Raw genomic sequence first — 23,732 nt, 5'->3', positions numbered from 1 at the left:
TATGCCTGTGCCTCTTTCCTTTGCCCTTGGGGAGGGCCTTCATAGAAAGGTGGGACAAGGAAGTGGGATTGGGTCAGCCATTGGTGATTAGGAACTCCTCAGGGCTGAGAAGTAGCACTGCCGTGACTGTAATAACATCTCCCACAGGAGGGAACACGGATTTGTCTAATGATAATTGGTGCTTTTTTCCCTTCAAATTTACTGTAATAATATGTAACATTTTTGAGGGGCTTAATTTGCACCAAGCTCTTTACCAAGTGTTTTGCATTTGTTATCTCAGCAACGCTATGAATTGTAAGTGCAGTTATTATACCTGTTCTGCAAATGAGGGAACTGAGCCTTAGAGAAGCAAAATAACTTGTCCATCATCACACAGCTGGAAAGTGGCAGAATTGGAGATTTCCCCCCACTCGGGCCAGCCTAAACCTTTACCTGCTGTGCTGTGCCATCTCTTTTCATTTTGGCCACACAATTAAGGTGGCACAGATAGGGAAACTTCGTCACGAAGAAGTTGTGTAGCACATTAGAGTTGGAGGTGGGCCTCCATCTGCCTGCATTTAGCTCCACCTGTAAGTTTCATTTCCTTTCTTAGAGTGCCTAAATGTTCTTGAATAAAGCAGATGAGGGACATGGTCTGTGTTCTTGGAGAATTTACAATCTTAGCTTTGCTAGGGATGAATAGGGTGTTTGGGGGGGTGCGGGGTGGTGAACCAACTAATGAATTGCTTAGAGAGCTCCTCACAGTATCATCCTGTGGTCTCAGTCTATGCCCAGCAGGTGCCCCCCACTTGGCCTGAAGTGGGACTGATAACCCAGGTAAGAGAAAGCTAAGTGATATTTATCCACAGAATGAACTCAGGGGTGCTAGTAGGCATGGTGTATCTCAAACATGGGACCCATTTTTTTGAAAACCCGATACTTCAACTTATTGCAAAACTCTGAACTAGTGAAACCAAAAAAAAATTCCTAATAATTGTTAACACCTTCCAGCTGAAGGGCAGCTAGTAGAGAAGGTTAAAACACCAAAAAATGTGAGTCAATAAGAATGGATTCAATTTAATGCAATTTAAAGACAGTTATGGAACTTCCCTGTTGGTGTAGTGGTTAAGAATCCGCCTGCCAATGCAGGGGACACCGGTGCAAGCCCTGGTCCGGGAAGATTCCACATGCCACGGAGCCGCTAAGCCCGTGCACCACAACTACTGAGCCTGCGCTCTACAGCCCGCAAGCAACAACTACTGAGCCCGCGTGCTGCAACTACTGAAGCCCGCATGCCTAGAGCCCATATTCCGCAACAAGAGAAGCCACCACAGTGGGGAGCCTGCGCACTACAACAGAGTAGCCCCCACTCGCCGCAACTAGAGAAAGCCCGCGCGCAGCAGTGAAGACCCACCGCAGCCAAAAATAAATAAATAAATAAAGATAGTCATGCAGGTATTTAGGTGTTAAGCATCCTCCTAGGAGTCTTGGGGAATGCTGAAAAATCAAGAGTGGAAACAATACTGAACAATGTCATACATTATTGAATACGTGGGTACAGAAGCTATGTGCTATAGAAGAGGAAAAGCAAGGAGGCTAGTGTTGGTTGTAATAACATGAGCTAACATTTGAGCACTTGTATGTCAGGCATGGTGGTAAGCATTTTCAATGAATAACTTCAACCTCCCTATGAAATAAGTCGTTCTATAGGTAAGGAAAATGAGGGAGATTCAGAGAGGTGAGGAATCCTGTGAAGGTCATACGGCTGGTTAGTAAAGCTGGGATTCAAACTCCAGAACCTGTGTTCTAATCACTGTGCTGACTCATCCAAGATTCAGTGACATGCTCAAGGTCATACAGCAGGCCAACGATTTCAATCCGAGACCACCTAACATTAAACAATCATGGTCTTCTTCCACAGGATCGCTCACCCTTGGCACATTCCCGGCCAGATAAATCATTGTCTGATAATGTTTAGCAACATCCCTAGTCTCTACCCACTAGATGCCAGTGGCAACCTCCCCTCCCCCAGTTGTGACAACCAATTGCCAAGTGTAAGATATTGACAAATGTCTCCTAGTTCTGGGGCAAAATCACTCCCAGTTGAGAACTATTGGTCTACTGTAATCTGCTACTTGTCCTCTTAGTCTGTTCACCTTAAGTAACTCTCAAGATTGTCCACAGCAACCCAGTGATAGAACCTGAAGCAGAGCCCAGGAATCTTAGGGCCAAAGAGAAGGAATCAGACTGAGGTTGAAGTGGCAGCTGAGGTATCACCAAGGGAGCAATGGATTAACTGGTAATGCTGTTATGCAAATGGAATGCAGTAACCTTTTGGGATGTCAGGCTGGCATCCTTGCCAGGTCACTACCCTTTGGTGGTAATCAAGGAACAGCCCCCAGGGAAGATGGTTACCTTTTCCTTCCTGTGAAACTCCAGGAACCTATTTTTTCCCAAGGGGCTGGTAAGAATTTCCCTTCATCATGGGTTCCAACCAGCTTCGGAATTGCTGGGCTTTCAAATCCAAATCAGCGGGGTTGGGAACGTGGTTGGTGGGCCCATGGAACTCTAGAGTTCCCAATGCAGGGGGCCCAGGTTCCATCCCTGGTCAGGGAACTAGATCCTGCATGCCGCAACTAAAAGATCCCAAGTGCCGCAACTGGGAGCAGCCAAATAAACAAATAAATAAATAAATGTTAGGAAAAAAAAGAGAGGGAGAATGTGCTCCCACCCCCAACCAGGCAATTAGTCCATTACCATTGAGATTCTTTATCTAAGCTCTTTGGCCCATGGATGGTACCATTTTGCTTACCGCAAAATATTTGTGAGTGCATACAGAGGTGCATTGTTCTTGGGAGAGGGGTGATGACCAAAAAAACACTGAGTAACCACTGCCTTCAGCATGGTGGCAAAGAGCATGGACTTGGGAGTTAGAGGGGAGTGCAAATCTCAGCCCTGCCATTTCCTAACTATGAAGTTAATTATCTCCCTTGAGCCTTGATTTCCCCATCTCTAAAATGGGGATGAGAACAATTCATAGTGATTGTGAAAACAAAGTAAGATAATACAGGTAAATGTATGCAAATAATAATATATGTAATGTATACATGTACAGTATTTTTAAATATACATGTACAGTACTAATGATATATGTAATATAAAGATGTATTCAGATATGTAATGAGATAACACATAATACATGTATTATTAAAATTTTTAATATAGCTATTATTACTTATAATCAGAAGCCTCAAAACACCCAGTCTAAGTTCTGATTTTTCCTTTTAGCCCCCAATTTGTGACCTGGGTGGGAACTCTTCATCTATTCCTGGCACTGAGCCCAAGACAAAAGGCTAGGCCCTGGAGGGGAAGGACTGCTCCAGAGAGCAGTGGGACACAGGACCTTGGGGAAGGGGAGAAGGATCTTCATGATGTATCTATTTAGAGGGTTGAAGCACAGCAGTGACCTGAACTCCAGGATACTTGCTGGTCTGTGTCCTGGGGGAGAGTGCTTGCCAGGTTGCCATGAGCAAGGTGCTACCAAACTGTGCTGCACTAAGAGATGGCTCAATGCAGTCCAGTGTGCTGGGGAGGAGAGAGAGGCTTGGATCCAGTTTCCTGTAGGAAGACAGCTTGGTTGTGTCATCCATCCCCAGAGGCCAGGGGAGTGGCTCCAGGAGGCACACTCTTGCCCTCTGGCCAAGCTGCCAGGGAAAAGCAGCCAGGTGTTGCCTTGAAAAAGCCAGTGAGCACTGGACTAAGCAATGCCAATTCACAAAAGTTCTGCTAGCCTCTCCCTGGTCCTTCCTCTTCCTAGTTTAGAGGCTTTCTGGAGTTCCCTTGGGAGTTGGTGAGCTGGTCCTTCAAGCAGCTGCAGCCCTTTAGACCTTGAGTTGAAGATTCTTTGTACAAGCTTGGCCAGCTCTTTGGAAAGAAAATAGGCATTTCTGAGGAAGAGGAGGTGAAATCTTAAAGATCCGTGGCTAGGGGAAGGTCAACTGGCTACCATGTCTTCACTTCCATTGTGTTTACCATTTCTGCAATACTCACTGAATGTCAGGTCCTGGAGATACAAGATAGGTGCTCCATGCTTACTGCCCTAGAGGACGTCATATGTAGTAGCTAGACAGATGAGTAACCAAACCACTAAAATAAAAAGCAGTATGTGCTATAATAAAGGTATGAATTACTTCAGAGGATGGAGTAATTAAAAATGACTAATAATATTAATAATATGCCTGGGGGTGTTAAGGCTTGGCAGAGAAAGCCAGGCTTGAAGGTAAGAATAATAAGAGTTAATAATTATTGGGACTTCCCTGGTGGTGCAGTGGTTAAGAATCCGCCTGCCAACGCAGGGAACACAGATTCGATCCCTGGTCCAGGAGGATCCCACATGCCTCGGAGCAACTAAGCCCATGCGCCACAACTAATGAGCCCGTGTCCCACAACTACTGAGGCCTGCACGCCTAGAGCCCATGCTCCGCAACAAGAGGAGCCATCGCAATGAGAAGCCTGAGCACCACAACAAAGAGTAGCTCCCACTCAACACAACTAGAGAAAGACCGTGCACAGCAACAAAGACCCAATGCAACCAAAAATAAAATAAATAATTTTTTTTTTAAAGAGTTAATAATTATTGAACACAGGACTTCCCTGGTGGCACAGTGGTTAAGAATCCACCCGCCAATGCAGGGGACACAGCTTCGAGCCCTGGTCCGGGAAGATCCCACATGCCGTGGAGCAAATAAGCCCACGCACCACAACTACTGAGCCCACACACCCAGAGCCCATGCTCTGCAACAAGAGAAGCCACCCAATGCAGACAAAAATAAATAAATTAAATTTAAGATAATAATAATAATTATTATTATCGAACACTTACTTTGGCCAGGTATTGTGCACATTCATCATCACATTATCTCTTCTTTATAGCTACTATTATTTTATCAATATTACTGATGACGAATAGAAGCTTAGAGAGTTTAAATAACTAGGATTTTCCCTAATAAAGGGAAAGCGTATTCCAGGTAGAGAAAATATGAGCACAGGCCCAGAGGAGAGAAGGCACATGAGCAAGTGAGGTGCCAATTATTTGGACAGTGCTTACCACTTTGCAAAACACTTCTAAAAATGCCACACTTAATCCTCAGAGAAACCCTGAGAGGTAGTAATTATCACCATTCTATGGATGCAGAAATAGGCTCAAAGAGGATATTTGCAGAGTGGTACATATCAAAGGTTGAACCTCTTTTTTCAGGATCTGAGGTAAGTGTTTTTCTGTTCATTGTCCCATCTCTAATGGACCTTGTACCTGAAAACAATGGTCCAATAATAAGTAAGGGACCCATTGAGGAGTCCTCTCACCCCATGGGCCCCCTATGGGCCTCTGCAGTCTGTAGCCATGGAGAAGTTATGGAGTAGTGTTTTTCTTTGTGTGAGGTTACCCAACGGGTTGACTTTTGACCATCTTACTAAGTAAATAATACCCAAGAAAAATTCTAGAATCCTTAAAAAATAGTTTGAATAGGCAATAGATGTACAGCACAACACTTAAAAGGTACAAGTGTGTTTGTGTGTGTGTATGTATGTATATATATATGCCCTTTGCCCCATCTTGTCTGCAATCAAGAGGCAACCGCTGTTACCAGTTTCTTGCATATCCTTTCAGAGATATTTAGGCATCTTTATTATAGAGTGGTAAAACGCTATACCAATAAAACATGAAATCTGTATAAAATATTGAATCAATTCATTTTGCTTCATGTTAAGTACCTAAGCTGTGACAGGCCCCATGCTGGATTCATAGATAATACACGATCTAGAGTCCGAAGAACAGGGAGCAGGGGGGAGTAGGGGGTGGAAGCAACAGGTACCAAAGGACCGTAATTAGTACAAGGTACAATGTGATAAGTGTGGGAGAGAGTTCCAAGCTGTGACAGTATCACATAGTGGTCAGAACGTTTCTTCTGGAGACAGATTTGGCTTGCTCTCACTGTGACCCATGTAAATGACTGAACCTCTGTAAACCTCTCTTTTTCCATCTATCAGAATGGACTAATAGTACTTACTTCATAAGTTTGTTGAAAGGAATAAATAAGACATACAAAGCACTTGGCACAGGACTTGCCTGGTGGCGTAGTGGTTAAGTGGTTAAGAATCCACCTGCCAGGGACTTCTCTGGTGGCACAGTGGTTGGAAATCTGCCTGCCAGGGCAGGGGACACGGGTTCGAGCCCTGGTCCGGGAGGATTCCACATGCCGCGGACCAGCTAGGCCCTTGCACCACAACTACTGACGCCCACGCGCTCTAGGGCCCGTGTGCTGCAACTACTGAGCCTGTGTGCTGCAACTGCTGAAGCCCGCACGTCTAGAGCCCTTGCTCCGCAACAAGTCACCGTAATGAGAAGCCCGCGCACCGCAATAAAGAGTGGCCCCTGCTGGCCGCAACTAGAGAAAGCCTGTGCACAGCAACGAAGACCCAGCACAGCCAAAAATAATTTTTAAAATAAGATAAAATTAAAAAAATAATAATAAAAAAAGAATCCGCCTGCCAATGCAGGGGACACAGGTTCAAGCCCTGGTCCGGGAAGATCCACATGCCGCGGAGCAACTAAGCCCATGCGCCACAACTACTGAGCCTGTGTGCCACAACTACTGAAGGCCGTGCGCCTAGAGCCCGTACTCTGCAACAAGAAAAGCCACCACAATGAGAAGCCCGCGCACCGTAACGAAGAGTAGCCCCCGCCCGCCGCAACTAGAGAAAGCCCGCGGGCAGCAACGAAGACCCAACGTAGCCAAAAATTAAAAAAAAAAAAATTATTAAAAAAAAACCCATTTGTGTTTAAAAAAAAAAAAAAGCGCTTGGCACCTATTAGGCACTCAATAAATGTTAACTAAAAAACCAGTATTTTAGCTCTCAATAAATGCTGGCTATTATCACTCAACTCCACAGTCCCTGGTTGGAAAATTCACAAAGCTGTGAAAACAGGACTTCTTTTTTAAAAAACAAATTTGGCTGCAAAACGTAATCTAAAGTGAGGCTAGGGGCTTCCCTGGTGGCGCAGTGGTTGGGAATCCGCCTGCCAATGCAGGGCACACGGGTTCGAGCCCTGTTCCAGGAAGATCCCACATGCTGCGGAGCAACTAGGCCCGTGAGCCACAACTACTGAGCCTGCGCTCTAGAGCCCACGTGCCACAACTACTGAGCCCTTGTGCCACAACTACTGAAGCCCATGCGCCTAGAGCCTGCACTCGGCAACAAGAGAAGCCAACGCAATGAGAAGCCCGCGCACCGCAACGAAGAGTGGTTCCCGCTCGCTGCGACTAGACAAAGCCCGCGAGCAGCGGCGAAGACCCAATGCAGCCAAAAATAAAAATAAATAAATAGATACATTAAAGAAATAAAAAGTTTAAAAATAAAAAATAAAGTGAGGCTATTCGTCTGATTTAGTATGAATATTCATAAGTGTGCCCAAATTAATATGAATATTCATATGCTTTGCTTCAGAAATATCAGTATGTTTGGTTACTGAGTGCTGCCCGAGGTCTTGCTGGGAGTGTTAAATTATGATCCTGTACTCTTGATAGGGAGAAAAGGGAAAGGTTTTTTTTTTGATGGCTTGTTTTTGTTTTTTTGATGGCTTGTATTTTTTCAGCTTAATCTCAGTAAAGTCCTGAGGAATCCTCCCAGGATTTAAACTCACAGCCCCTTGATTCCTGAATATTCAAGGACTTGTGGAAAGAAATGTTGAGCTTGGAGTCAGGAGGCCTGATTTTCTTCTTTTTACCAAGCTTCTGTAGGTTTGTTTTATTATCCCTATGGCAACGCCTAGCAAAAGTGCCTGGCATTTAGCAGGTCCTTCATAAATATATATCGAATAAACTCTAAAACGAGGTAGTTTTTCACTCGTAGTTCCTGATTCCTTCCTTCCTTCCTCTTGGTCCTGTTGCAGGCAGGGGGCAATGGCAGCCTGCCCTCCGTGGGTGAGGGTGCAGGAAGGATAAATCACAGAGACTTTCGGACAGGAAGGGCCCTAAGCGAGTCAACTCCTCTACTCAGCACCTCCCCACAAGGAAGCTGGATCCCCAGTCCTACCCCTTGGGCACGTCTGAGGGTCGCTTTCCTAGATGTGGTCAATGGTCCTCCTCTCCTCCCCTTTCAACGCTTGAAACTAAAATATTCCTTGGAATTGGGTCCTCAACTGCACCTAGGAGTCCGGACCCGCCTCAGAACTTCCTCCCGCAAAGCGCGGGACCCGCGCAGGCCCAGTACCCTCGCTTGGCCGGCGAGTTCCGACCCCCGCCCGCCCTGGAGGACTGTGGGTGGACGCTCTTGCAGAGCGCCTCTCGCTGGTCGGGGCGGGGGTGGGCGGAGCCAACGCCGCCCAGGCCGGGGAAGCGGAGGGTGGGGACACTCTGGCCCGGCTCTCGGTGGTGCGGGGAGCGGGAGGGAGCAGCGGCCGCTCTGGTCGGCGGACGTGCTGCCGAGCAGTCCCGGAAGCGAAGGAGCGATGGCGGAGAGTCCGACGGAGGAGGCGGCGACGGCAGGCGCCGGGGCGGCGGGCCCCGGGGCGAGCGGCGTCGCCGGTGTTGTTGGCGTTAGCGGCGGCGGCGGGTTCGGGCCGCCTTTCCTGCCGGATGTGTGGGCGGCGGCGGCGGCAGCGGGCGGGGCCGGGGGGCCAGGGAGCGGCCTGGCTCCGCTGCCCGGGCTCCCGCCCTCGGCCGCTGCCCACGGGGCCGCGCTGCTTAGCCACTGGGACCCCACACTCAGCTCCGACTGGGACGGCGAGCGAACCGCGCCGCAGTGTCTACTCCGGATCAAGCGGTGAGCCGGGGTTTTTCCTCCCCCAGCCCCGAGCTCCGGGGCTCGACCTTCCCCGCCGCCCCCACCCTGTCCCACTACCACCCCCGCTGCCCTCGCGGCGGCCCAGCTCCAAAGCCCACGTCTTGCCAGCCCGGAGCGTCGGGATCCAAGTCCCCTTTCCCCCCGCCCCCAGCCCCACATGCACCAAGCCCCTCCTCGCGTATCCAGGTCCGACCCCGCCCCTCGGTAACCTCCCTTGAGCCCTCGGTCTCCAGTCCGGACACCCTCCCCCACACCTCCCGACCTCCCGCCCGAAACCCGACCCTTCGGCGCTTCAGTAACACCCCCTCCCGCCCTCCGCACCGCCCCTCTCCCCCCTTCTCCCCCCCAGCCTTGTTAGATGCAGCCCGAAGGCCCCACCCTCAGCGGTCCCCTGCGTCGTCTCCTCCCGAGCCCCGTTTGTAAGACACACACACAGCTTGCTTTGCCCGGCCTGAGACCTCAGGCCATCCTGGCTTTATTCCCGGCCTCCTCAACCCCCTCCACAGAGTCCCCTCCCCAAGTCTAGGTCGCTTCCCCCGCATGCCCGCAGCCTTCTCTTGAACCACTTTTCCAGAACCCCAAAGCTCTCTACTCTCACACCTGTTCCAGGAACTCAAGCTTCCATCCCCCCCCCCCCCCCCCCCCCACCCAGTCTCACATTGGCTTGTAATATCCCACTCAAGACTTTCTTTTCTGTATTCTTTTCTCTGAATCATGTGATTTACTTTCTGAAGCAAGTGTACCCAATTGAAATATAGGAACAAAGGCCCAAGTCCCTTCTGTGCTTATTTCTTGGGTGACTGATCTCAGATCATATCATTTAGTAGATAATGTTTTTGTGAAATTGCTTAGCATAGTACCTATCACATAGGAAAAGGGAATGCTTTTTAGCTGCTGTTAATCCTGAAACCTGTTTGCTGATAGCCAGACTCTCTCTCCCCATGCCCCCATCACAGTCATCCTCATCTAGGTAATCACATTCCCCACATTCCAAGTTCTTTCAGATGTTTCTACCTACTTTCAAGGTTGTACTAAAAATTAAACAGCATACTGTGTGTAAAGTACCTGGCCCAGTGCCTGACACAGTTTGCCAACTCCATCAAGGTTGCCACCTTTAACTTAAGAAACTCAGCACTCCTCAACTCTTGCACTCCTTCAGCCATTTCAGTCTTCCAATCCTAATATACCTCTGAGTTCTGCCAATACTTCTTTTCCTCCACTCTGTCGCTTGTTTGCACTTTTTTATGTCCCTCTACCATAGCAAGTCCCTAGATTTCCCACCTATAGGCCCTTGCTCACAACTGATCCATTCTAGTTTATGAGCTGTGACCTAGAAGTCGTCTCATCTTCTGTAGTAATGACTTCATGTCGTCCTCCACCTGTGAGATTCTCAGCAATTTCAGAGGGTCCCCCATCCCAACCTGAAGAGGTCCGTACACTATTAGCCTCCTGGGCAAGAAGGCCATTATTGCTCCCTGCTAGCTCACTTGCTTCATATAATCCCCATGCTAACAACGGTCCACTGTTTGGTTTATGGAATTAATGTTTTAGTGGAGTTGATTATGCCTTCCCAGTTACCGAGAAATCTTCATTTAACATTCAGCCGTAGTACCTGGGAATCTCGGAGGTGGGGAGTGAATGAAGTGCCATGTGGGAGGAAGTGAGAGTAAATGGGATGTGGCTTTTCCAGGGTGACATCGGATACCATTGGGATCTCTGATATTTTTTTTTCCCCCTCTCCCTTCCCTCCCCCTGAGGAAACAATGCCCCTTTGATAATAATTTGCTCTCTGCTTGCCTGACAAATACTCAGCTGAGATTTCTCAGCCAACAAGACGGTGCAAACATTTGTGGTACCAAGCACCACTTTCTCGAACCCTGGCCTCACTGAGGTGATAACAACTGTCCTGCTCAAGGGATTCCCCTTTTTTCTCCTCTCCCTCACTCCCTCCCCCACTTCCTCTTGGTGTTATACAGGGATATCATGTCCATTTATAAGGAGCCTCCTCCAGGAATGTTCGTTGTACCTGATACTGTTGACATGACTAAGGTATGTACCTTGGTGGGGTTTGGGGGTTATTGGGAAATTGGGCCCATAAAGTTGAAAGATCCTAAAAGAGATTATCCAGCTCACATCTCTGATTACATAGATGAATAAATCAAAACCCCAAGAGAGTAAGTGGCTTGCCCAAGGTCACACAGTGAGGTGGAGCGGAGCCTTGAACAGGTATCTGTTTTGGGGTGCCAAAAGGTCCTGGTTGGCTTGGAAAATCCCAGTTTATGCCTGTTGTCCAAGCTTAATTATTAATAGAGCACTCTTTACCTCTCAGAAATGCTCCAGTTTGGATGATAAATTATATGGTCACCCTATTGTACTAGCCAACTCTTCCCCCATCCTGCCACTCTTGACCTTTAAGTGTGGTGCTGTAAGTCAGATGCCAAGAAGGTTGGGGATGGGACAAGCTTGAGTGAACAGTGTTTGTAGTTACAGGGCCTTGTTTAGGCTCCTGTCCTTACTGATTGCTTTTGAATATCCTTTCCGCCCCAAAGACCGTTCCTCTCTTGTCCACACACAGACACAGAGAAAGCTTAAATTCCTCTAGCATAGATACCTAGACTTCTCTGTCACTGATTGCTCTACCCTGAGAAGTGAATTTTTACTTCAACTGATATCGGGAAGAAATCAGATTACCTAAATCTAGTGTTGTTTAAATGAAAACTCCTTGTAGTGTCAAATTTCTTAGAGTAAAAATTCAGATTTGGTATTATTTGTGTGTCTGTTTTGTTTTGAATAGGTTTCCCTTTAAATTGATTTTTTTTCTTTTTATGTGGTTGGAAATGTTTTTCCTGGGACATCTTGTTCTTAGTCAAGTATTAGTGTTAATATGCTAGTCCCTGGGGTCCCAGAATTGATGTCATGTTGATACCATTTGAGCTTGCTATTCCAAATGACTGAAGGCTAAAAGATAACATAGGATGCTACCAGGGCAAGGTGGGGACTGTAGACAGAGACATTGGATTGCAGGTCCTTTTTCCTCTTGCTGTTTAAATTCTGAGCAGACTTAAGTGCCTAGGAGCCTTTGTAGATGAAGAAATATAACTGAGTCAGTTAGGTTTTCTTCCCTTCAAGAAGGGAAATCTTGTTCAATAAATCACAGCTGGAGAAAGAGAATTTAGCGTTTTGTTTCAAGTGCTGCTGATATTTTTATATTATTATTAACCTACAGTGTTGGGGAAAGTTCTGGGGATAGTCTATGGCTCCGAGCGGACCCTGAGTTTCCCCATTTTTCTTTGTATCTTTCACACAGCTGGATGCTGCCTGAGCCACATCCTCCACAGTAGGTTTGATCCTCTGCGGAGGAGACAGACACCGTAGGCCTCCATCACAACCCTCAGCTCTGCCCTGGGATTGGCACTGGTGCTGTGGCCTCCAATCCCTTTCTTCTTTTCCATTCATCTCCTCCCCTTTGTGCCACGTAAATGGAGGGTGGAGTTGCATCGTACGCATGTTTAACCTAGGCAAATCCAAACATACGTACTCAGTAAAAATATGTATTGATTTCTTAAAATTAAACATGTTAGGACAATATTTTACAGATGTATATTATGTTTTGCACGTTGGTGTTCTATCCATTTGTTATATAAAATACTGATCAGGGAAGTCCGAACAAAAAACATGCTTTAAGGGAGTTTTAAGGGACACTCAAGGGTGATTTTGGCTAGACTCAATTTTCACCTTGGGCTCTAACTTTAGAATGTAACCCCTGAGTAAGATGCCACTACACTGTAATGGGGTTTCTTAAAATTCCAAAAATATTTATTAGTGTGAGTGAGCACAGGCTATTCATTTTTCATGGTGAGGATATGGAATATCGATTCAGATGAAGGTCCTGCTTTTGGCGTGGGTAGCAAGCGGAAGTCAGGAGGGTTTGGGATGGGACGTCACCTCACAATTTTGAGATGGGGTTTTATTTTGCAGATTCATGCATTGATCACAGGCCCATTTGACACTCCTTATGAAGGGGGTTTCTTCCTGTTCGTGTTTCGGTGTCCGCCCGACTATCCCATCCACCCACCTCGGGTCAAACTGATGACAACGGGCAATAACACAGTGAGGTTTAACCCCAACTTCTACCGCAATGGGAAAGTCTGCTTGAGTATTCTAGGGTAAGAGGAGACTTCTAAGTGGCCAAGTTGGTTGTTAGCAAATATTACTGTAGGCCAGCCTTCATCAACCAGGTTTCTCATCTGAATCACAGGACACAGAAAATGATTGGAGTGACTGTTTCCTCAATTCTCCCCCGGATGGTACTTGATTACTGTCATTCTAGATGCAGAAAAAGAAGTTAATTCATGACGTACAATGGATGCCTTAGTGAAGTGGTTCACCACAAGCAGCAGTAGCATCTGGGAATTTAGAGCCATGTAGAGTCTGGGCCCCCACCCTAGACTTACTATATCAAGAACTCTGGGGGTAGGGCCAGCAGTCTGTGTCTCACAGGCTCTCCAGGTGATTCTGGTGCAAACTGTTGGAGAACCACTCCCTTAGGGCATCAGGGCTTAATTCTCTCCTGAGCAGGTTGAGAAAGGCTGCAGACCCTGTGCCATTCAAGGCTGTGAATGTCTTATTTCTGAGTCTCTCGGAAGTGGCTTTGGAGGCAGTGGTGGTGATGATGATGATTATATTTTAGCAACTGGATGAAAAATGTCTGAGGTTGGAAGTCACATCAGATATGAAACACAGATGTTTCAAGTACATTTTTGTTTCTGGGTGCTACCAAGATTTTGCTTCATGTAGTTCTCATCCATTCCCTTTTAATCTCCTTCGGGGGTTAAAAATTCAGAATGGAAATACCTTCTAGCATATTCTGGATTGGTCTTTTTAGTGTGGTCTGAATTTCCCTGGGGCAGAGAACAAGTAAAAGTTGAAGTTAAGAAAGTTGCCCAGACTGGTGATACTGTTTTCTTTCTTCCTGTCCAATCCAATACATTTTTAGGTTTGTGTAGGGAAAAGGCAGCTGAAACAAACTTCTCCCTCTGCCCAGTTCTCTCGGATCCAAGAACATGTTCTGTGATTGCGGCAGGGAGAAAGTCCTTTGAAGGAGGTTGTCCTTAAAGAAGTCCTTTATCTCGTTAGGGTATAGGATTGTCTGTGCTAGAAGGATAGTGGTATATATAAACCACAGTGGTTAGGAAACTTAGTTGTTGTTTCTGTATGAAAGTTGTTCTTGAAAGTGTTTTTGTATTAGGTTTTCCTTCATTAGGCCAATATAAAACTATTTTGAGCAAACATCAGCTCACGGTAGAAACAGGGGAAGTAGGATGGTGGGGTAAAAGTGGCAGAAGTATTGGGTGGAAAAGGAGAAGCTACTCTGAATTTGAAAATTTGCCGTCAAGAATCAGAGTAGAAAATTCCCATGCGTACTTAGTTGACTATTCACCTTAACAGCTGCATTCCTTTCCTCCCTACCTAGAAAAAAATATTGGGCTGACTTACAAAAGAAATTGAATGAGTTTACCCTGTTGACTTCAATCCCCGAATACTAGACGCTTGGGAGAGCACAAGGTCTAGGGTTCCTGGGGGACCGAAGCTGAGAGGAGAGGTTGAGAGGCACTGAAGGGCGAGCTCTGAGGAGGTTACTGTTCCCCATCACTTACTCTGCCCTTCCCTCAAGGCCAGCAGGGAAAGGGAAGTGGCGAATTAACTTGAACAAGCCAGTCCTGGTTCACGTTGTGTTCAGCTTCCAGCTCAGGTGCCATCTCTTCAATTAATTGAGTTAAAAATAAATGTCCTTAATGTCCAAGCTTCCCTCCTTTTCCCAAAATTCCATCAGGCATATGAGAGAGAGGAGCAACTTTGGTGTTTCTCTGTTGTTGAAGATGTTGTTCATGTATTATTTCAAACCCTCCACACTCTAGAAGTGCCCCTTATTCCCTTGCTGTCCTTTGGCAGAGTTCTGTAGTTTTCAGCGCATTTGACACTCTTTGGGGGTTTGATAGAGAGCTGGATCCCCGATCATCAACCCCACCACATGGCCTCTAACCAGGGAGCTTCAGTCCCTTCTCTGCCTCTGTGCTCAACTTCTCTCTCCTCTCTGACTCCATCACCACCCATAAATAAATAAGGTCTTTAAGATCCGTAGAGGTTAACGTTTAGACTGCCTTTGGAGCTGTTTTCTTACCTTATTTCTTTCATTTTGATGAAGGGAAACTTCCCTGGCTACTGTTTCTCTCCTAGCCCAAAGAAAATCCCTTCAAAGTTACTTTGCTTGCTTTGCCCTCTTTTGTGACACTTGATAAGAGGATTAGGCAGTTGAGTGATTTCTGGTGAATGAGGGTGAGATGGAGGCTGGGAAATTCCAGAGTATTAATAGTGAAAGAGAAAGTGAGTCACTTATCATGGTGCTGCCAGGCCCCGGGGTACTCGTACACTGGTCTTTCTGTATGGCCTTTCCCGTCTCTCTCTGCCTCACCCTCTTCCCTTCCCTCTGCTGTGTTTTGCAGTACGTGGACTGGCCCTGCCTGGAGCCCAGCCCAGAGCATCTCTTCCGTGCTCATCTCCATCCAGTCCCTGATGACTGAGAACCCCTATCACAATGAACCTGGCTTTGAGCAGGTAAGGCCAGGTGGGCCCAGCTTTGGGGTGTAGAATATTGGGTTTTAAGAGATCTGAAAGATCTGCTTGAGGGTTTTTGTTTTGTTTTTGACCTGGCTCAGCCCCGTGTATTAAACTCGTCACTGTGGGAGAAAAAAGGAGCTGGCATGTGTGTGCCTTAATAATGAATTTTTTTCCTTATTAAATTACAATAACATTGTCAAGTTATTTCCATTTGACTTGGATTAATCTACCATGTGGAAGTCAGTGGAGTCATTTGGAAATTGATTCTGCGTCTGTTTTGGGGGCTCTTGGAGCCAGTGTGTTCTTCTGTATGCCTCCATTCCCTAGTATCCCTTTAAAGTGCTCCCTAGTGACTGCTGCTGAGCCAGAGTTTCTTCTGGAGTTATGAAGTACTGTTACCTGCAGAGCCACAGGAACAGTCATTGGCTAGGGCAAGAATATTTTAGTCAGTGCTGCCAAATAGAAGGTGGAGAAAACTCATATTTTCCAAGGGTGTACTATATGCCAGCCACTGCCAAGCTTTTATATGTAACTTCTCATTTAATCCTCACACTAACTCTGCAAGATAAATGTTATCCCCATTTTCAGCTGAGGTAATGGTGACTCGGAGAGGTTAGTTAACTTTCACAAGGACGCACAGATCAGGATGTAGTCCCAGGAGCCCAAAGTCTTCCATTGTTTCAAAGCCCCTTTCAGATTACTCATGAGCACAGGAAAAGAGTTCCAGTGATATTATCAAAAGATATAATAATTCAGTTTAAATGATTAAAACGGCTTAATTCATTTCGAAACTATTTGAGATAACACTAACATTGGTGATTCTTCTGTAGTCTTAAACAAAGGGAAATACCCTTTAAGAATGAACAAAAATTATTCCCTAAGCCATCCTTTCAAACAAATAGTGAACGTGATTTCAGGAGTAGGTGGAAATGGAAACGGACCTCATTGGCTAACCAAGGAGCTGATTTTTACTTCTTGTTTGGAAATTCAAGAGATGGGACTTTTATTCTTAAAACTACCAAACATTCTTGGTTCACAGAACCCCCTTGTCTTGGTAGTTTTTTTCACAGTTCCCCAGGCAGAAAGAAATGCCACACTGTTCCATTTGTTAAGTAGTTAGGTCCAAACAACTTACTTCCTTCTCAGATGGCTACACTGACTTTAATAATAGGATGTGTACACCTGTTCAGTGCCACGCAACTTTTAAAATCTTGGAATCAGATCAGAGCCACCACCCTCATTTCTGTTCCCTCCTGTTTTCATATGCTACTTGCTATTTATTAAAGTAGTGACTGAAAATCCAGCTTCGTGAAAACAATGTCATCAAAAGGAATGTAATACAGTTCAGCATTAAAACTGAACTACCTATCTCAAGGTAGTAGTTTGCATGGAGTTTCACAGGTGTTGAATACTGTGGTTTTCCTCAAAAAGTTTACAGTATCCCGCAGTGCCCTTGTGATTTCGCTGTGGTGCACATTGGGAACCGTGGTGGTAGGCTGAAGGCATGTGTGTATTTCCTGTTCATTACATGTTTTGATCAGAGCCAAGGCTCTGATTGACTAGAGTTGGTGGTGGGAGGGGGGAACAAGGGAAGAGTTAAAGGGTGGAACGCCATGCTCCCGTCTGTTCACGCCCACATGTTCCTATCAGCTCTCCAGACCAGGTTCGGAGTTTTTTCTTTTGAAAACTTCAGGTTCTACTTCTGATAGACAATAGTTGAATTCAATGATGGTGGAATCCACAGATGTGTAAAGGAGTTAACCAGGAAGCATCCCGGTATCTATAGGTTTTTCAGGCTAAGACTCCTAGCATCATTTATACCTTTTTGTCCCACCATTATTCTCATACATGGTTATTTCCCACTTAATCCTTCCTGCAAGGCCTTTCATTTCAGGCTTAGGGAAATCTGATGGATGTGGTTTGCTGCTTATAGGTCAAATGACCCATAACAGAGGATGGGTACTGGTATGTGTGGCGGGGGGGTGGGCGGGGTGAGTGGTCTCAAGGACTTAGTTGCTCTTCATGGATCTGCCATATAGTGGGAAAGGTATCCTCTTAGTTCATTTGCTTGGGTCACGTACCCCATACTAATCCTAAAATCTCTTCCCATTGGCTTTTCTTTTTACCTAAATTTTGTACTTGGATACTGTGGTGTCTGTCCCATTATAGGAGAGACATCCAGGAGACAGCAAAAATTACAACGAATGTATTCGGCATGAGACCATCAGAGTGGCGGTCTGTGACATGATGGAAGGAAAGTGTCCCTGCCCTGAACCCCTACGGTATGTGTAAAGAGAGCCCACTTGGTACTTGGTATTCCTTTTGGATATTTAGCTTGTTCATACATTTGAGAACCTTTGGGGCAAAGTCCAGTGTTGGGCATCAGAGAAGGATAGAGAAAAAGGAAAGATGTGGTTCATGCTTTTAAAGAGCAAGTGACCGAGGGGTTACCCAAAAGGAAGTTCAGAGAGCTTTTTGGTTCTTGGAGAGTGCCAAGCCTGATGGGAAAGACATAGTCCATGCCTTCAGGGAGCCCCTGTTTGACTAAAGACACTTAACTGTTATATAGCCAAATGAGGTGTAGAGTACTTCATAATAAACCCCTTTCTTAGGGTTCAAGTTTATTTCTAGGTGTTAAAAACTAGATGAGCAAAGAGTTAATGAAACAAACTTTTCTGGGGGGGGGGCAACGGTTTTTTTTTCTTTTTTTTTTAATTGACATATAGTTGATTACAATGTTTCAGGTGTATCTAGGAGAATTTTGAGTAAGGTTTGGGATTAGGGATGGCCTATGGAAAACGAATGAGATTGAGCAAGTCATGAGTTGAAGTTGGAGTTCAAATGATCAGTATTAACAGTCGCTCTCATTTTATAATCCTTAGGGTATAAGGGAAATCAACCATGGGCAGTCAGCTGTTTCTTTTTCCATTTTCCAATGAAAGATCTTTGTAGGAAACCAAATCTGGTCTTGGGAACTCTAGCTGCTGAATTTGCCATTAAGGTTAGATGGTGAAGGGGTGGTGCCTTCCCCTCTTGTTCCTAAGTGAAGCTTCTCTGCTTGTTTTCCAGAGGGGTGATGGAGAAGTCCTTCCTGGAGTATTATGACTTCTATGAGGTGGCCTGCAAAGATCGTCTGCACCTTCAAGGCCAGACTATGCAGGTAAAAGCACCCCTGCTGCTGACTCCAGAGGCCTTACAACAGACCATGTAAACCCCCCTCACAAGGGTGACATCCGCATCTCTCATAGAGTTCAGAGCCAAAAGGAACCTGGTGCATTGAGTAGCTGAGGCCCAGAGAGGCACTGAAGTCATATGGAGTTGGTTCTAGGTTCCTGGCATAAAGTAGGTACTCGAGTAGAATCTGAATCATCCTGCTTTCTAGCCTGGAACTCCTTCCCTTCTTGGTCAGTAGTCTTTTCAAACCAAGAACATTCAGCCCTCTCAGAACTTAGGGATTATGAGAGTCATCTGTTGGAATTCCATCCCTAGGTCAGGGGGGTGCTAAGAGAAGGAATGCTTAGGGAAACATTGGGTGTGCAATTATTGTTGAAAGAATCTAATACAAGGATGGTAACCAGTTGTTCATTCTCTGCCTCAACTGGGGAAATGTGCTTCTGCTTCCAATAAGAATGCAGAATTTAGGCTTGCTTAAAAGAAGAGGTTCTTATTAAACCGAATTGTAAGTAGGATCAAATATAAGCGACTGGTTGAGAATCTTCCTGTCCTGAAGGGCCAGTCCTGTGTCTCTTGGATCATTTACTTGCTTAGAAAAGTGGTGACTTGGATAAGTGGCTAAGGCCTCTTCAGGTTCTTTCCAGGTCTTTTTGGTCTATGTTCCCACCGACCCAGCACCACCAGCCGTGGGAGTAACTGTTCTGTTTCCTCAGGTGCTGCTCAGAGATGGTAGCTTCCCTACCCTCCCTTCAAGGACTTCCCGCCTATGTGCCGCATTTAAACTCATAGGGCAGGGCCAGCTCAAGGCTGACTTGTTTCCTGAACCTTTTCTGAGAATGTATCGAGGATGATGCATGCTATAGCTTGTTCCCCATCAGGAATTATCATTGCTGGTATCTAGCAGCATTTCTAATATTCAGTCTGTGAAGGAAAAACAACTCATGACGAGGGAAGGGCAGGGAGGAGCAGCATCTGGGGAGGAAGAGAATGGGTAGAAATGGAGCCAGTGATGAAAGGAGGAAGATCTGGGAAATTGACAGCTCCAGAGTAAGTGTGGAGTTCAGTTTTGGGGGAACATAACCCTCAAATGTGAAAAGTATGGGCTGTAGTCACAAGAGACTGACTTACATCCACTGGCCCTTGAACATGAGGGTAATGTGTGGGCAGAAGTGTGGAAGGAGTTTAGGTGGGAGAAGCAGACATTATGTGAGAGCGAAAACCGTGGACTTTTTGGTAACTGCCAAGGAAAGAGGTCTCCACTTGTTTGAACCCTGGGCAAGCTACTTTGCTGCCATAATCCTTATTTAGCATTTTAAATTTCTTTCTTTATACCCTCCACCCCACCCATAGTTATTTTTGAGACTTTAAGGACAGTTAACCCCTTTCCACGTAATGTTTGGTTATCTTTGATCTCGAGTGACAAGGACTGGAGTGATGCCCAGAAACCTGGACAGGAATGTGATGACTGGTCCGTGGGGAGGAGGGCAGGTGCTTATCCGAAGTCAGAACTCCTTCATTCTAGACCTGCCTGTGATCTTAGAAAAGCAAATTACCCTTTTTGAGTATAGGGAATGAAGGATAATTTTCCCCTTATATGGTTTGTATGAGGTTAATTGAAAACACCAGCACGCTTAATGATTACAGTCCTGGTCTTGAATTTCTCTTCCCCATCTATCTCGCCGTTACTGTGTCCCCCTTCTGCACAGTGGCTTGCTTTGGGGGAATGCAAACACATTTTAATGTTGGCCCAAGCCAGACCTATCTGGGGTGGTGAACGTGCCACAATATTCCTAAACAAAGATGCTGTTGTCTGCTGTTGGGAACTCTGTGCTATGCCCCCTTCTGTCCCCATGCTCAGAAGTTGAGTGTGTGTTTCACGTGGGCCTAAAGCTGCTCTGTCTAGGGTGAGCCACCCAGACTTGAATCTTCCTTCCCGCTTGTCTCCTTTCCCCCACAGGACCCTTTTGGAGAGAAGCGGGGCCACTTTGACTACCAGTCCCTCTTGATGCGCCTGGGACTGATTCGTCAGAAAGTGCTGGAGAGGCTCCATAATGAGAACGCCGAAATGGACTCTGATAGCAGCTCGTCTGGGACAGAGACAGACCTGCACGGGAGCCTGAGGGTTTAGACCCTGCTCCCCTCTCCCCTCCCCCCACTCGAGAGTCCCAGCAAAGTCCCTTCCCCCCACCCCAGGGATGGAGAGGCACTTGTGTATCTCCCTCCAAATGTGACATCATCCCGCAAGATGGCAAGAACCAAGCAAGCTTGGATCCCAGGGTGTGGAAGTGGGGAGGCTGTTCCCGACCTGACCTCCTTGGCTCTCGAGCATCTGGGGCTGTGTTCATCCCATATCAGGGGCCAAGGTACCTATGCAGGAGCACCTAGGGCGAGGGCCTCTGGCAAAAACAAAACAACCAACACACCTCTCCACAGGGCCAGCTCCTTAGGGACAGGTGGAGACAGAAATTGCAATTCCTAGAGGGAGTGTGCCCAAATGATTTATGGGGATATCTGGAAGGGAGCTTGGGGTGGGGGGCTGTCTGTGACACTTAAGCAGTCTGGGTGGTTGTCTGTCTGTCTGTCGTCAGTTTTGAAGCAGGGCTTCCTGATGCCCTTTTCCTCCCTGCCTCTTTACCCCCATTATTTCCCACAGGCCAGCATAATTTTGTTTTTCCTAATTTATAGTCACTGTTCTAGACAGACCAAAGAGAAGGAACAGTGGTGGAGTCTAGGCTGCTGATGAGTAAGCTTTACCTAGCACCTGAGCACCTTTCTCCTCTGCCCCTCATTCCCTCACTCATTCTAGATTTAAGACAGAAGGTAAATGTGACTGGGCCTGAACCAAGGTCTTGGTAAAGCCTGCACAGGCACCGTAAGAAGCTGAAAATGCCTTTTGTTCCCGCAATCACCGATTTGAAAAGTTCCCAGCGCAGACAGCTGTTGTGTGTATGGGATTAGAGCCACTACATAGAACAGTCTCTTACAGATTTTTCGTAAATACTAGTCACAATGAGGGTATTACTCCTGGGGGTGGGGTACAGGGGGGAGGCTGATGCTAGTCCTATTGTGTTTTGTTTGGCTGTCCTCGTGTGTTTTCACCTCAGCCTGTAGCCCCCCATCTCACTTCAAAGCCCAGGGAGTTGTGGGGAGCAAGGGTAGCCAATGGCAGAGGGGATTGGGGCTGGGACTCTGAAGACTCCTCCCCTTCTCTCCGCCCCCCCACCCCCCAACTGCTCTTTGTCACTGACTGATGGGTGTTTGCCTGGCTGTGTCGCTTCTCTATCTATTTAGCTGCAGTGATCCTTTAGCTGGTTGGCTCAGAAAAATGTGCTTTAGGTGCCCTGTGACACTGGGCATCAAGGGGACCCATCCTTCCCCTTTTTGATGTGTTCTCCTGTACTTTCCAGATTCTTACTGATAGGTCTCCCAGTGGGGTATTGGTGATCCACATGACACAGGGCCTCAGTCAGTATCCAGCCACGTGTAAGGGAGAGGGTAACTTGTACCTGCTCTGCCCGCTGCTAGAGAGGCCTCTGCCTTGTGGGTCATGGGACTTCCTGGGGAAGTTGGGAAGGGGGTTGGGCACAAAGGAGAATGTCCTACTTGGGAGGGCAGGAAGCAAAGGAACTGGACAGGAAGTGGGCTTGGGGGACAGAAGTTTAGCTTTGATACCTGAAGGCTGGGTCTCTTCACAAGGAGACTCAAGAAGGGGCCCTGCTTCCAATTTCCCTCTTCCATTCCCAGAGCTAGTACAGGGCTTGGAAGAATGCCCTTGGTCTGTTGGTCCAGTGTTAACCTGTCATACATTTAAGTGTTCCCACTTTCAAGTGACAATCCTCTCCTTGGTCCTGCCATGGGCAGAGCATGTCTGGCGTACTAGCCTGACTTTTACGTCCTAATCTTGAGTTGAGGAAATATATGCACAGGAGTCAAAGAGATGTCTTTATATCTGACTGTACATATTTTTTTTTTTTTTTTCTTTTTGGTGCAATAAAGTTTGTTTTGGCAGAAGGAGGAAGCGCCTATGGGTGTGGGAGGGTTTGTGTAAAAGGAAGAACGGGATCGTTTTGACAGCCACACCTCTCAGCTAGGCCTGAAACTGTCAGGGATAAAGACAGTGCTCAGTGGAAGCCAAAAACTTGGGTTACGTGGTGTGGGTGGAAGCAGGACTACTGGTGGCAAAAGAAATAGGGTCCTTTTTTTGAGTCAAGGAGAGGAATGCCATCTTAGCCTCGGCTGCTTCGAGATAAATACCTGTTCAGGAAGTGAGCTTGTCCTCAAGGACAGGCAGAGGTAGAGATGGGCTCAGACTATATATATCCCCTTGCTAAGGGAAAGGTGTCTTAGGATGGATAGTCCAAACCATTGGGTTTTCAGTTTTCTGATACCAAACTACCCCTTCTTAGGAATTCAGAATTCAGACCATGAAGACAGGGCTTAATGCTGGCCTCCCAGCTCATCACCACCTTCTCTACTTGCTATAGAAGGCTCTTGCTTTCTGGTACAGAGGCTTTTCATCTTGGCTGACCATGTGTGTAAGAAGAAATTATACACAAAATGTCCTGCCAACCTGTGCCACGCAAAGCTGCGTACAGGAAAGCGTGGGCCCGGGGGGTAGTGGGCCTAGGCTCTAGCTTTGGCTCTGCTTAAGGTGGTGGCCTCTGGTCAATTAGATTCCTCACCTGCCAAAGTTAAGGACACCTATTTAACTTTTAAGATTGTGAGGACTATACAAGGTGTATATAAAACGGTGTCTGGTAGGTGCTCAATAAATGATTTCCTTTCCCAGCCCTAAAGTTAGAGGGATGACCTGGTAATCACTACAGGAGGAAAAGGTCGTCAGGAATTGGAGAAATACTGCATCCACTATTGGTTAATTCCCCTCAAATTTTCTTTTCTCTAACCACCATTTAACATTGACCTCTATTTCCTTCATACTCATAGCTGAGTCTGCTGCCATAACCTGGAACCCCTACCAAGGAAGCTGGAAGAGACTGAAAGAGTGACTATACTGGTCCATTAGGGTCTGCTCGTTTGAGATAAGGAACATTTTATGAGGAAGGGGTTTGAATTAACAGAGGCTATAATTTATGTCTCGGGGCCACAGAAACTAGACT

General features: G+C 46.5%; 1 protein-coding gene across 1 annotated transcript; it reads left to right on the top strand.

Annotated features, from left to right (window-relative positions):
* Positions 1 to 8,383: 8,383 nt before the first annotated feature.
* Positions 8,384 to 22,626, top strand: UBE2Z (ubiquitin conjugating enzyme E2 Z). The gene is made up of 7 exons (XM_036836010.1): positions 8,384 to 8,802; positions 10,800 to 10,872; positions 12,802 to 12,989; positions 15,327 to 15,438; positions 17,611 to 17,723; positions 18,511 to 18,601; positions 20,573 to 22,626. Exons 1-7 carry the CDS (start codon positions 8,489 to 8,491, stop codon positions 20,741 to 20,743), a joined length of 1,062 nt encoding a protein of 353 aa, XP_036691905.1. The 5' UTR covers positions 8,384 to 8,488; the 3' UTR covers positions 20,744 to 22,626.
* The last annotated feature ends 1,106 nt before the right edge of the window (positions 22,627 to 23,732 follow it).

This window comes from Balaenoptera musculus, chromosome 20 (genome assembly GCF_009873245.2).
Source record: "Balaenoptera musculus isolate JJ_BM4_2016_0621 chromosome 20, mBalMus1.pri.v3, whole genome shotgun sequence".
In the NCBI taxonomy this organism is placed as follows: Eukaryota; Metazoa; Chordata; class Mammalia; order Artiodactyla; family Balaenopteridae; genus Balaenoptera; species Balaenoptera musculus.
The sequence above is the reverse complement of the archived record's forward strand: the minus strand, read 5'-3'. Positions and strand labels throughout refer to the sequence as shown.

Coding starts and splice junctions, on each gene's coding strand:
- UBE2Z (XM_036836010.1), top strand. CDS start 8,489: ATGGCGGAGAGTCCGACGGAGGAGGCGGCGACGGCAGGCGCCGGGGCG. Junction 8,803..10,799: donor TGTCTACTCCGGATCAAGCG/GTGAGCCGGGGT, acceptor GGTGTTATACAG/GGATATCATGTCCATTTATA. Junction 18,602..20,572: donor TTCAAGGCCAGACTATGCAG/GTAAAAGCACCC, acceptor TTTCCCCCACAG/GACCCTTTTGGAGAGAAGCG.